The 14148-nt window shown below is 40.1% G+C and overlaps 1 protein-coding gene and 1 long non-coding RNA gene across 9 annotated transcripts in view; one reads left to right on the forward strand and one right to left on the reverse strand.

Moving 5' to 3' along the window:
- Positions 1 to 14148, reverse strand: part of LOC147358747 (uncharacterized) — a 112041-nt gene that overhangs the window by 31559 nt on the left and 66334 nt on the right. The gene's annotated exons all lie outside the window — the stretch shown is intronic.
- LOC147358748 (fatty acid desaturase 2-like protein FADS2B) overlaps positions 11620 to 14148 on the forward strand; it is a 41679-nt gene continuing 39150 nt past the window's right edge. For 3 of the 8 annotated variants that reach the window (XM_086338710.1, XM_086338711.1, XM_086338712.1), the window contains exon 1: positions 11620 to 12299. In XM_086338710.1, the coding sequence (XP_086194836.1) occupies positions 11979 to 12299 (321 nt within the window). In that variant the 5' untranslated portion in view covers positions 11620 to 11978. The remainder of the gene's footprint in view (positions 12300 to 14148) is intronic. The other 5 variants (XM_086338706.1, XM_086338707.1, XM_086338709.1 and 2 more) reach the window with 3 other exon arrangements.

The following is a 14148-nucleotide window of genomic DNA, read 5'->3' on the forward strand; positions in this document are numbered from 1 at the left end:
GCAAATGTGAATCAAAGGAAAGGTGCAGTGCGGGGAGCGAGCTCCGCCCCTGGCAAAGGTCATGAGGAAGGAGGCTTGGCATACGCAAAGGCGGGATCAAGCCTCAGGAGTCTCCCGGGAAATTCTCGAGCAATCTACCCCCAAAACCAGAGTCTGCCTACTTTCTGCTTTGTGCTTTCACCTGTCCCCCACTACCTCTCTCTGAAAAAAAGAGTTAGCTTACAGCTCCAGTTAATAATTCCTGGGTGTGACAGTGTTTCAACATACAAACTCCCTTGGAAGTCCTCTAGCCTGCCTGAATAGGTTTTTCCGGCCACATGTGATTGCTCAGAGCCTCCAAACTGTGAGAGGCATGAGATGTTCTAAACTGTCTAAATACAGATTCCTTTGAGCAGTCAAAAGATTGATTAGAAATTGTATTGGTGAAGGGATTTTCACTTGTTGGGCCAATATTTGCTGCTAAGTCTCCATATCCCTTACCTGCTGTGTCCCTGGCAGTGTATTGATTAATATAATTGGTGTAAATAGTAGCTTTAATGTTTGTAACCTGGGACCCTTGAGTTAATTATTTTTCTTGTTATAGCCCACCACACCTTTGCTCTGTAGGCATGCAACTTTATCTAATGCTTTTTGGAGGCTGGCGCCTGACTTTAGAATAATCACCTTTAGAGGAAAAGGCCTCCGGGCCAGAAGATGATGCAAATCACCTAAAATTTGCATATGATAAGTTTGCAGGAAGAAAGCCTGGCTTACTGCATGACTCTACCCCTTCCCCCATTATCCTCTATGCATAACTTAAGGTATAAAAACTACTTTGGAAAATAAAGTGCAGGCCTTATTCACCCAAACTTGGTCTCACCATGTCGTTCTTTCTCTTACCTTCTGGCTGAATTATTCAGCCTCTTTTCTCCACTGAATTTCCTCACTGAGCTATCCTTATTCTATTACTCTTTATATCCTTAATTAACATTTAATTAAGCAGTTGTTTCCTGATCCTCGCCGACGCCGTCCCTGCTTCGAATTCCCTGGATCCACCGGGGCTGGACCCCGGCAGTGCAGTAGCAATACTCATGTGAGACAAAATAGACTTTAGAATGCTGCTGCTACTGCTACTGCTACTGCTAAGTCGCTTCAGTCGTGTCCGACTCTGTGCGACCCCATAGACGGCAGCCCACCAGGCTCCCCTGTCCCTGGGATTCTCCAAGCAAGAATACTGGAGTGGGTTGCCATTTCCTTCTCCAATGCATGAAGGTGAAAAGTGAAAGTGAAGTAGTGCAGTCCTGTCCGACTCTGAGCAACCCCATGGACTGCAGCCTACTGGGCTCCTCCATCCACGGGACTTTCCAGACAAGAGTACTGGAGTGGGGTGCCATCGCCTTTTCCGAGACTTTAGAATAAAGACCATTAAAAAGACAAAGAAGGACACTACATAATGATCAAGTGATCAACCCAAGAAGAAGATACAGTAATTGTAAACGTATACACACCCACGAAATTAAAAGACGCTTACTCCTTGGAAGGAAAGTTATGACCAACCTAGATAGCATATTCAAAAGCAGAGACATTACTTTGCCAACAAAGGTCCGTCTAGTCAAGGCTATGGTTTTTCCTATGGTCATATATGGATGTGAGAGTTGGACTGTGAAGAAGGCTGAGCGCCGAAGAATTGATGCCTTTGAACTGTGGTGTTGGAGAAGACTCTTGAGAGTCCCTTGGACTGCAAGGAGATCCAACCAGTCCATTCTGAAGGAGATCAGTCCTGGGTGTTCTTTGGAAGGAATGATGCTAAAGCTGAAACTCCAGTACTTTGGCCACCTCATGCGAAGAGTTGACTCATTGGAAAAGACTCTGATGTGGGGAGGGACTGGGGGCAGGAGGAGAAGGGGATGACAGAGGATGAGATGGCTGGATGGCATCACTGACTCGATGGACGTGAGTCTGAGTGAACTCCGGTAGTTGGTGATGGACAGGGAGGCCTGGCATGCTGCAATTCATGGGGTCGCAAAGAGTCGGACACGACTGAGCAACTGAACTGAACTGAACTGACACACCCACTGTAAGAGAATCCCAATACATAAGTCAAATACCACCAAAATAGGAGAAGAGAAAATGACAGTAACACATTAATGGACAGATCATCCAGAAAACAAATAAGGAACCACAGACCTTAAATAACATGTTAAGCCAGATAGACTTAATTGATACTTATAGAGCATTCCACTCAAAAGTAGCAGAATACACATTCTTCTCATGTGCACAAGGGAACATTCTCCAAGATTCACCACATGCTGGGCCACAAAGCAAACCTCAGTAACTTTAAGAAAATCAAAATCACGTCAAGCATCTGCCCCAACCACAATACTATGAGATTAGATATCAACTACAAGAGGAAAAAAAAAAGTGTAAAGCAGGTGGAGGCTAAGTAATATGCTACTAAATAACCAGCGGGTCACAGAAGAAATAAAACAGAAAATCAAAAAACACTTGGAGACAAATGAAAATGAAAGCACAATCATCCAAAACCTATAGGATGCAGCAAAAGCAGTTCTAAGAGAAAAGTCCATAGTGATATAATCTTACCTCAGGAAGGAAGAAAAATCACAAACCTAAGAAAACCTGACATTATACTTAAATGCACAGAAAGAACGAGCAAAACTCAGTTAGCAGAAGGGAAGAAATCAAAAAGATCAGGACAAAAATAAATGAAATAGAAATGAAGAAAATGATAGGAAAAAACTCAGTGAAACTAAAAGTGGTTCTTTTAGAAGAAAAACAAAATTGATAAAACTCTAGCCAGACTCATCAAGAAGAAAAGGAAGTGGGCTCAAATTGATGAAGAGATAAATGAAAAAGAAGTTACAACAGATAACTTAGAAATGAAAAGAATCATAAGAGACTATTGCAAGCAACTACAAACAACATGCCAACAAAATGGACAACCTGTAATAACCGGACAAATTCATAGAAACAATCTCCCAAGACTGAAGCATAAAGAAACAGAAAATATAAACAGACTAATCACCAGTATTGAAATTGAAACTGTGATTATAAAATTCCCCCTATATGCCACATTTTAATCTATTCATCTATCTATGGATGGGCATATAGGTTGCTTCCATAGCTTGGCAATTATAAACAAGGTTGCAGTGAGCATTCTGGTGCATATATCATTTTGGAATTAGTGGTTTTGTTTTCCTTGGATATATACCCGGAGTAAAACTAATGGTTAATGTGGTAGTTCTACTTTTACTTGGTTTTTTGTTTTGTTTTGTTTTGTTTTCCCATAGATGTCAGAAATTGAAGAAAGATTCCTTTCCGAAATATCCAATGGCTCTGCTCAAACTCAGGGAGAAAGTTGGAGGGCCATTAGGATGCAGGTTGACAATAAACTGGTATGTAACAAAATTAGTCATAGTGGAATAACACTGTGTCAAAACAGAAAGGGCTTCAGCTATGAAGCCAACCACAACCAAGTTCAAATACTAATTGAGTCACTTTCCAGCTATGTGACTTTGAGCTGTTCATATCTATTCTGAAACTCATCTGCAATGTGGCTAAGGATCAACTGTTAAGACTGACTGAGAAATTGCAATTAACATTTTGGAACACAGCAGTTGTGCAATAAAAGGTAAAAACATCTATGAGAATCAGAAGATCAACTGCAGTACTGAATGCAAAGTCACGAATCTGCCACTTGCAACAGCAAATACTTCTTAGAAAACCATAGTTAGGGTCTTTAGTTTTTCACTTGAAGAGTTTGTTAGACATTCAGAAATCACCTTTTGCCCTTCATGAGAATTTACTTAGCAGACTTTGCAATTATCACCAGACTTAAATATTATGTAAATGATATAAGAATGTAAACAGCACATCAAAAGATAAATGAGTGCACCTAGAATTAAAGACCTAAAGACACTTATCAGGTGAGAAAGAACAATCGGGGATAACACTGAAATCAGGCACAAGGCTTGGCACTGCTAAGGTGAGATAGGAGCTGGGGGGTTAGTTTAAGTGGGGCTTGCACTCACTCCCTTCACCTCCATCACAGAAAGTATATATGACAGAGTAGAGCACACACAACTCGGGGTCTTAGCTATCTACTGAACCAGTCATTCACTCTGTAAGCAAATACTGAACACTAGTTAGTGCCTGGTTTGAAAAATGCAGAAGTGGAAAAGACATGCTCCCTGCCTTCAAACAACTGATGATCTAGAGGAGGAAAGACGCAACAGTGGTGACAGCAACACAAACGAGACGTGACCAAAGCAGTGACCTCACCGAGCCGCAGGAAGAGTGAGAACACAGATGAGGAGCTTCAGGTCCATCAAGACTGAGCATGAAACAACAGAAGCATGTGCTTAAACTGAATTCTGAAGAATGGGCGGGAGTACCCTAGAAAGGCAGGATGGTGGGGACTAACATAGGCATGGTGACTTTGTGACTTCACACATAGACCATAACAGGAGTGCAGAAAGTATAAGAGGGTGACGGATAGGAAACCACTGTGAGCAGAGATCACACACTCTGTCTTTCTTGCACATCATCTAAAAATGCCTAGCAGGATGATTGGCACACATGTTCACAGGAGATAAATATTTATTATGAAATCTCATATTATCTGAAGATTTAATCCCATACGCAATAGAGCAGAATCGGAAGTACACTTTGTCTATGGTTAAGGGAGAACAGTGAAGACCTAACTTTACCAGAGCAAGGAAAACAGACAGGGCTTCTTTTCATCTAAGAGCTGGAAAAAAATCTCAGATATTATCCAATGCAATGTTCAATGATCAGCCAAAAAATAGCTTTTGACTTCTAATTCAGTATTCTTTGGGATCACTGAGTTTTTGAGAACAACATTAATGCATCATACAATGTGATATGAAGACATGGAGACACCAAAAAGAAAAAATGGTTGTGCAATGCATCCAGCTAATCAGCAATGTTCAAACTACTGTGCAATTGCACTCATTTCACAAGCTAGCAAGGTAATGCTCAAAATCCTTCAAGCAAGTCTTCAGCAGTATGTGAACCAAGAAATTCCAAATGTACAAGCTGGATTTAGAAAAGGCAGAGGAACTAGAGATCAAATTATCAAAAGCTGTTAGATCATAGATAAAGCAAGGGAATTCCAGAAAACATCTACTTCTGCTTCATTGACTACACTGAGCCTTTGACTGTGTGGATCACAACAACTGGGTAATTCTTAAAGAGATGGGGATACTAGACCATTTTACCCGCCTCCTGTATGTACAACGAGAAATAACAGAACAGGATGGGGAGATGGATTGGTTCAAAATAGGGAAAGGAGTACATTAAGGCTGTATATTTTCACCCTGCTTGTTTAACTTCTATGCAGAGAATATCATATGAAATGCCAGGCTGGATGAATAACAAGCCAGAATCAAGATTGCCAGGAGAAATAACAACCTCATGCATGCAGATGATATCACTCTAATGGCAGAAAGAGAAGAGGAACTAAAGAGCTGATTGATGAAAGTGAAAGAAGAGAGTGAAAAAGCTGGCTTAAAATTCAACATTCAAAAAATGAAGATCATGGCATACAGTTTCATCACTTCATGGTAAATAGAGGAAGAAACAGCAGAAACATTGACAGATTTTATTTCCTTGGGCTCCAAAATCTGCAAATGATGACTGCAGCCACAAAAGTAAAAGATACTTGTTCCTTGAAAAAATAGCTATGACAAACCTAGACAGTGTTTTAAAAAGCAGAGACATCACTTTGCCAACAAAGGTCCATATAGTCAAACTATGATTTTTCCAGTAATCATGTATGGATATGAGAGTTGGACCATAAAGAAGGTTGAGCACCAAAGAATTGATGCTTTTGAACTGTGGTTTTAGAGAAGCCTCTTGAGAGTCCCTTGTACAGCAAAGAGATCAAACCAGTCAATCCTAAAGGAAATCAGCCCTGAATATTCATTGGAAAGACTGATGCTGAAGCTGAAGCTCCGATACTCTGGCCACCTGATGTGAAGAGCTGACTCATTGGAAAAGACCCTGATGCTGGGAGAGATGGAAGGTGGGAGGAGAAGGGGATGATAGAGGATGAGGTGAGACAGAGGATGGCATCACTGACCCAATGGGCATGAGTGGGAGCAAATTCCAGGAGATAGTGAAGGACAGGAAGCCGGGGGTGCTGCAGTCAGTGGGGTCACAAAAAGTTGGACATGACTGAGTGAACAACAACAATCAATAATGAGGGTTAGAACCCAGATGCCTTGATTAATATTTGCTTTATCACAGTTTAGGCACCACCTGTTTGAATAGGCAACCACCAGCACCATGACTCTCAGGATCTCTAATTACAGACCCATTCACAATTCACAACGGTACAATTTATGTTTATGGGAAGAGTTTCAGCTTCCAGTTTATCTTGAATAAAACTAAGTCTGTGGAAAGCAAACAGAAAGTGTCAGGATAAATGAGGCCAGCTTACAATGATGAAAAGATGGTTTTTGAAAAACCCACATTCTCTGGCCTTGTCATATTACTGATTCATGCCTTCACACATAAAAGTGGGGTTTGTCTTACATTCTGATTAGATGGTACCTTGAAACTTCTGAGCCAAAAGTAAGAATTGTTTTCTTCATTGAAGGATGGTGGTAACTGATTTTTCACCAGGAAATTTTAAAAGCAGAGCAATCATGTTCTTTACATATATTTGATCCTTTCATCAGTAGTCCCTGATAAATGGCAAATTGATATTATCTAAAACACACTTAATGGAACAAAGAGTCTAGTACTAGAACTGGGAGATGAATGAACCATAGGGTGTGGCAATTCAAGAAACTCTAAAAACCTATTTGTTCAGTAAAATCATCTGGGAGACGTAGAAAATGCAGAATCTGGAAACCCCATCTTGAACCAACTGAATCAGAATTTCCACAGGCTGATACCCAGAATTCAACATTTACAAAAGCTTTCCAGGTAACTCATAATTATCTAACCACCCAAGTAAATGTTTGCAACATTTTTCAGAACATAAGATTCTAAGTTCAATGATGGCATCAACTATGGCAATCAATCACAATCCTGCATGAGATATAAGAACTAGACCTGCTGTGCTTTTCCTTCCTCCAGGTATTTCATCTTTATAGGACCCTGCCTACTTATTCATTAAACAATAATTATTAAATGCCTATTCTGCTAGACTTGAGAATATGATAGTGGACACAATAGAAATGATTATTTTCTCATGGAGCCTGTTGCTGGAATACAAGAGATCCATCCAGGAAATTTTCCTGAATTTATATCTTGACTTTTTTTAATCTCACTTTTTGCACTTGCTACAGATAAGCCTTTGGGCTTCCTGGTCCAAGTGGTGGAGAGCAACTGTGGTCAATAGCTCTTAAATTTACATATCCTCCATTCAAGATAATAGCTAATTCCAAAAGAAGTTCTCTGGCTCAGCTGGAGTTGAGTAGCTCTCCTTAATCATCCTCTGTGGTTTAGAAGAGAAGAGTCACATTACAGAGACAGAGTTGCTCCAATTGAACTATATCATCAGAGGCTGGGGCAATTCTATTAGAAAGAGATGACGGATAGACAATTAAATACATTTCAACAGCACTTCTCTGAGGACAATTCATTTGGGCTGCTTACTGTCTGAATTTTGGCTCTGCCCAAATAATTAAGCTCTTATAGTCATTCTTTCATTATTCACTCATAAAACATTTATTATGCATAGACCTGTCCCAAGGATTAAAGAAGCAAGAATTGTGTAGAGGTTAGCAGTGAACACAAACAGGCACATAATGAACATTAGTGTGTGGCGAAATATTCTAAGTGCCAAGAAAACACAAGAGACTTAAAGAAATCTCCACATTTTCCTTAAATGAGTCTTAATAGATATATAGACTTTGTCCTGGCCAGGTAAAGTAAGAAGGTTCCCAAACAAGTCATACAATAGAAACAAAGTTTTTGTGCAGCAGAAGGAAGTTTCACAGTTGAGAAGTGTAACTATGGCTAGAAGACTAGTCATTGTGTAAGTGATTTTCCAGTCCTGCCACCATAAGCTGTGAAAATAAGGGGAAGTTACTAAAGCTTTTAGTGCTTGTCCCATAGGAGTGTTGTGAGAATTAACTTTTCTAATGCATGTGAAGGGTTTAGAATACTGCTGGCACATCTTTGGTGCTTAATAAATGTTTTATTATTGTTACCATTGTCAAATCATTATCACCATCATTTCGAACAAATGTGCTGTTTCTGGGGGTTTTCTTTTACTTGTGAGAGGAGAGCCCGTTTTGTTTATCATCATACCACAGATATTGTGGTTTGGACGTGGCCCACGGTGCAAAGGAATAAGTTCAAAGATCACGTACATTCGGTTACTGATAAGGTAATGGTAGATGCCATAGACTTAGCTGAGGAAAAAAAAAACACATGCTGTTTTTACAGAATCATACACTCCCACCATGAATTACCAACTCTACTTGGTTCTACTTGGAGTGTATAAACCAGAATCCAACTTCATTTTTTCAGAATAATGTTCCAAAGCATGAATCAATCTCAAAAACAGCACCACATCACAGAGACAGCTAAATTCCAGCTTTAGAATTATTTCCTGTGTATTCTTAAGACTTTGGCTCAAGAGATGAGACCAATGCTCCCTTGTTTTAGTAGGAGTTAGAGAATTTTTTCTATTCCTGCCAATCCTTTATCTCTTCCGTCAATTACCAACCATGAGGACATTATCATTTTGAACCAGAAAAAGCCATCCCCAAACCACTATCTTTATGGATTCTTTTATTGCTAGCTTTGCCAAGGACCCCAACCTTGCTTCTTCTGTACAAATAGGGCTCTTTCTATTAAATTTTGCCAGTCACTGTATAGGTGGTTAGATATAAAGGTCATGATCCTTAGTAAGTGTCCCTGGGTGAAACTCAGATGATTAAAATGAACACATACAATGTTGTAGGAAACAGCACAAGGCCGGCACAAAATAGATGCTCATTGTGAGCATGTTCAGATGAATTTTGTCTCTTACATTGAGCCATAAGACACTAATTATATTTGACTGGCTTGATGTTTAAAAAACAGCAATTATATGTGATTCAACCTAATGAGGGTTCTGATGGGATTAATCATTGGGTATTGTTGGAGTATGGGGAAATAGCTACATGGACTAAAGACCTGGCTTTTAAAAATTCAACTTTTTTCCTTGTTAGAAAAGCAATATATCAGAGAAGAATCTTAAAGAATAAGTTCATTTGCACAATCTCTCCACTTTTACTGCCACTCCTCATGGGCAATCCATCATCACCTCTCCTTTGGAGTACTGCAAGAGCTTCTTAATTGCCTTCTCCGCTTTCATTCTTCTTGAACTTGGGCATAAACTTGGGTGAGCATACATGTACACATGTACACACGTACAATGGGCATGAGTTTGAGCAAGCTCTGGGAGACATCAAAGGACAGGGAAGCCTGGTGTTCTGCAGTCCACGGGGTCACAAAGAGTTGGACATGACTGAGCAACTGAACAGCATAAAAGAAATAAAAGCAAAACTAAACACATAGGAGACTTCCCTGGTGGTCTAGCAGTTAAGGGTTCACCTGCCGATGCCGGGGACACAAATTCAATCCTTTGTCCAGGAGGATCCCACATGCCATGGAATAACTAAGCCACAACTACACCACAACTACTGAGCCCACACTCTAGGGCCTACAAGACAACTGATTAAGCCTGTGTGCCTAGAGTCCATACTGCACAGCAAGAGAAGCCACTTCAACAAAGACTACCCCTTGTTCACTGCAACTAGAGAAAGCCCATGCTCAGCAATGAAGACCAAGCACAGAGAAAAATAAAATAAATAAACAAAAATAAACCCATGGGACCTACTTAAAAGCTTTCCACAACAAAGGAAACCACAAACAAAACAAAAAAGACAACTCACTGAGTGGAAGAAAATATTTACAAATGATATGAGCAAAAAGGGATCCAAACAACATAAACAGCTCATATAACTCAACCTCCAAAAAACAAGCAACCCAGTTAAAATATGCGCAGAAGAAATGAATAGACATTTTTCCAAAGAAGATATGCTGGTGGCCAACAGATATATGAAAAGATGCTCAACATCGTTAGTCATCAGGGAAATGCAAATGAAAACCACAATGAGAATTAAAGAAAAGGAAAAAAGAAAGAAAAGACAAAACCCCAAATTGTAAATAGAAACAAGAACAAAGTAATATATACACAAAAGAAATGAAAACAGAACCAAAAACAAAGCAAAACACAAGAGAACAACTAAAGAAACCAAAAAAGAAATCAAACAATTGTTAAAAAGCTAAAAAAAAGTAAATAAAACAAAACCAAAGCAGAGTGCCAACTGAAGAACAAAACAAAGAAAACAAAAGAGACAAAAATTATCAGAAATCATTAAAAAATAATTTAAATGATTGAAAGATGAAATCTTCACACTTTTGGAAATAGGGATGGCCCTTGAGAATTTGGGCTTCCCTGGTGGCTCAGATGGCAAAGCATCTGCCCACAATGTAGGGGAGACCCAGGTTCAATCCCTGGATTGGGAAGATCCCCTGGAGAAGACGGAAACCCACTCCAGTATTCTTGCCTGGAAAATCCCATGGACAGAGGACCCTGGTAGGCTACAGTCCATGGGGTTGCAAAGACTTGGACACAACTGAGCAACTTCACGTTCTTGAGAATATTATACTAAGTGAAAAAAATCTAGCAGAGAAAGACAGCTACCATATGATTTCAGTCCTTTCTGGATGCAAACGTGAAATGTTAACAATAAACATACAGTGCAGAGGCTACTTGAGTGGACGTGTTGGGAGGACGGTAAAACAGGTCAAGAAGGTCATCTGTATGCTGACTAATGGAAAATAAAACTTTTGGTGGTGAGCATGCTGTACTGTTTCAGAAGTGGAATTATAATTTTCCACACCTGAAATTTATATAATGTTATAAACCAACGTAACCTCAATAGGGTGCTACAAACATTTTAAAGTCAAAAATGCTTTTTTCAGAAATGTAAAGCCCTTAGGGAGAAATAACAGCTGTCAAAAGAACAATTTGCTGTATGAGGGAATTCAAACAGGGGTTCTATGGTAGTCTAAAAGGGTGGGATGTGCACATGTATACCTGTGATGGATTCATTTTGATATTTGGCAAAACTAATACAATTATATAAAGTTTAAAAATAAAATAAAATTAAAAAAAAAAGAAATGTAAAAAAAAAATAAAATAAAAGGGTGGGATGGGGAGGGAGACGCAAAGGATATGGTCATACCTGTGGCTGATTCTTGTTGATGTATGACAGAAAGCCACAAAATTCTGTAAAGCAATTATCCTTCAGTTCAAATTTTTTAAAAAAAAAATTTTTTTAAGTAATCTGAGAAAAGCAGAATAAAAGGAAAATTTCCAATCTTAACAACAATAAAGAAAGAACATTTCCCAATTCCAGGAGGCATTCATATCCTCCTAGAGGTTTTGCAAGCTTCTGCTTATGTGTTGAATTAAAACAACTCTTCCTTTCAATGGGGGAGAGCTAATGAGCCTGACCCAGAATGATGCCAGTGCAGGCAGTCAGCAAAGAAGGAGCCCAGCCCCTCCTCCCAGGGGTCAGGCCACACCATCCTCTGGGCTGTGATTGGCTCCAGCTCTTGACTAAGAGACACTTGATGAATAAGAACTCTGCTAAAAGATCAGCCAGCAGAGAGAGAGAAGAGAGAAAGGTAGACTAACATTCTGGGGTGCGGGGAAAGGTAGTACAGTCTTCATCAGGACAAAAAAAGACTCAGGACAGAGAAGTGAGAAGCTGGGAAGGAGTTTACTATCAGGTTTGCCAAGAGTCAAGTAGGCTAAAAAGTTTTCTGTGTAGGCTTCTTACTTCATGGAATAAAAGGAGAGGGAAAAGGTCATTCTGTAGTTCAATCAGGTGAGAATTAGAAATTCCAGGTGTCAAGTCAGAAATTCTAAAAGTACAAAGACAATGACGTTTGAAGAAAAGCCTGAGGGCAATGGGAGCCTTGTGGATGAGAACCAGCTGGACCTGAGTGCGAAGCATCAGGCAAACGGGAAACCAGCAGCAAGTGGGAGAGCCAAGCTCCCTGCAAGGCAGGAGGCAAACGCAAAGTGCGGCTTGCCCAGCAAAAGCCTCAGCACGTACACCTGGCAGGAGATCCAGAGACACAATCAGAAGACTGACAAGTGGCTGGTGATCAATCGCAAGGCCTACGATGTTACTGGCTGGGCGGACAGGCATCCCGGTGGGCGGCGGGTCCTCAACCACTACGCTGGGGAAGACGCCACGGTAAGGAGCTCAAAGTCTGCCCTCTCTCTCTCTCTGTCCCAGCTGCTGGGTGGCTGGGACCTTGACTGTCTTTCCAAAAGCATTTCAAGTACGCGTTCAAGTTCCATGATCACTCATCTCCTCCCAAACCAATTTTTCAGGATTCCTATCCAGAAAAACCTTGAAAGCTAATTAAGCCTCAAGATCTAGCTATTATTTGCACTAGGTTGGGGGTGGGCTCAGATGCTGACAGTAGATACTATGTGTATTTCAGGTTTTAGTTTTTGTTCTTGGCATTATGTTTTTTTGTTTTGTTTTGTTTTGAAATGTAGTTATTGTCTTATAAGAAGAAAATTACAAATAGGTGAGTAAAATCTGGAAAAGACGTCTTCACCCAAGAAGAAATTTCTCAGACTCCTACAACTGGAGTGCATGAAACAGACAGCAGTTCATCTGGCAAGCATCAAAATGTTGGACAATGTTTAAAGCATACAGTGACACAGGCTTTTAGACTTTGTAGAGTTCTTTTTTGTCCTGTAGTTCATTCAGTGTGATACAGGTAATACAGCCCACTTTTATGGAAGAAGTAACTGAAATCAGAATGGTTAAGTGGCTGACCCAAGTTCACCCAGCCAGCACATTTCAGGTTCAAAATACTTATCTTTCTTAACTTTCAGTCTTAACCACTTTCCTTCACTGTTTTTCCTCATAACTTTCCTCCTCCAAAATAGCTGAAAAAATAGACTTTCAGTGGATGCCTAAAATACCACGCATCACATATGTTAAGTAGCTTTCAGTTCAGTTCAGTTCAGTTGCTCAATCGTGTCCGACTCTTTGCAACCCCGTGAATCGCAGCACACCACGCCTCCTTGTCCATCACCAACTCCCGGAGTTCACTCAAACTCCTGTCCATTGAGTCGGTGATGTGATCCAGCTATCTCATCCTCTGTCATCCCCTTCTCCTCCTGCCCTCAATCCCTCCCAGCATCAGGGTCTTTTCAAATGAGTCACCTCTTCGCATCAGGTGGCCAAAGTATTGGAGTTTCAGCTTTAGCATCAGTCCTTTCAAAGAACACCCAGGACTGATCTCCTTTAGAATGGACTGGTTGGATCTCCTTGCAGTCCAAGGGACTCTCAAGAGTCTTCTCCAACACCACAGTTCAAAAGCATCAATTCTTTGGTGCTCAGCCTTCTTCACAGTCCAACTCTCACATCCATACAGCCACATTCAACTCTTTGCGACCCTATGGACCACATCCCGCCAGGCACCTCTGTCCTTGGGATTCTCCAGGCATGAATACTGGATTGGGTTGCCATGCTCTTTTCCAGGGGATCTTCCTGACCCAGGGATCGAACCAGTATCTCTTACCTCTCTAGCAATGGCAGGAGTGCCCTTTACCATTAGCACCACTTGGGAAGCCTTAAGGTACCATAGACACATTCAAAGGCATGACCTCACTTAAACCTCACCATAAGGAAAGTGAATGGTATTCCCATATTAAAGATGAAAAAAACTGATGCTAAAACATGAAAATAATGTATCTCACAGTCCACAAATAACAGCGACAAATTCTTAAATCAGATAGTTTTTTTTTTACCATAAAGCCCTTTATAGCTGATCTTAAAAATAAAATTCCCATTTAATATTGAAGAGGGATGTTTCTCAATCCTTAAATACATTTAGGAATCCCTTCTAAAATATTCTATAAGAAAGTTGGTTTTAGCCCAATTAGGAACTTTTTCTCCATATTATACACATGAAGAAATGGAGAATAAAAGGTGTTAAATAAACTAATTCAAGATTAGAAAATTAGCATATTATAGAAATTTAAACAGATTATTTTTATGTTACCCTGGCTCCGAGGTTAAA

The sequence above is a fragment of the Bos grunniens genome, chromosome 15 (assembly GCF_055505025.1).
Source record: "Bos grunniens cultivar Pamir isolate PY7600 chromosome 15, Bosgru_T2T1.0, whole genome shotgun sequence".
Classification (NCBI taxonomy): domain Eukaryota; kingdom Metazoa; phylum Chordata; class Mammalia; order Artiodactyla; family Bovidae; genus Bos; species Bos grunniens.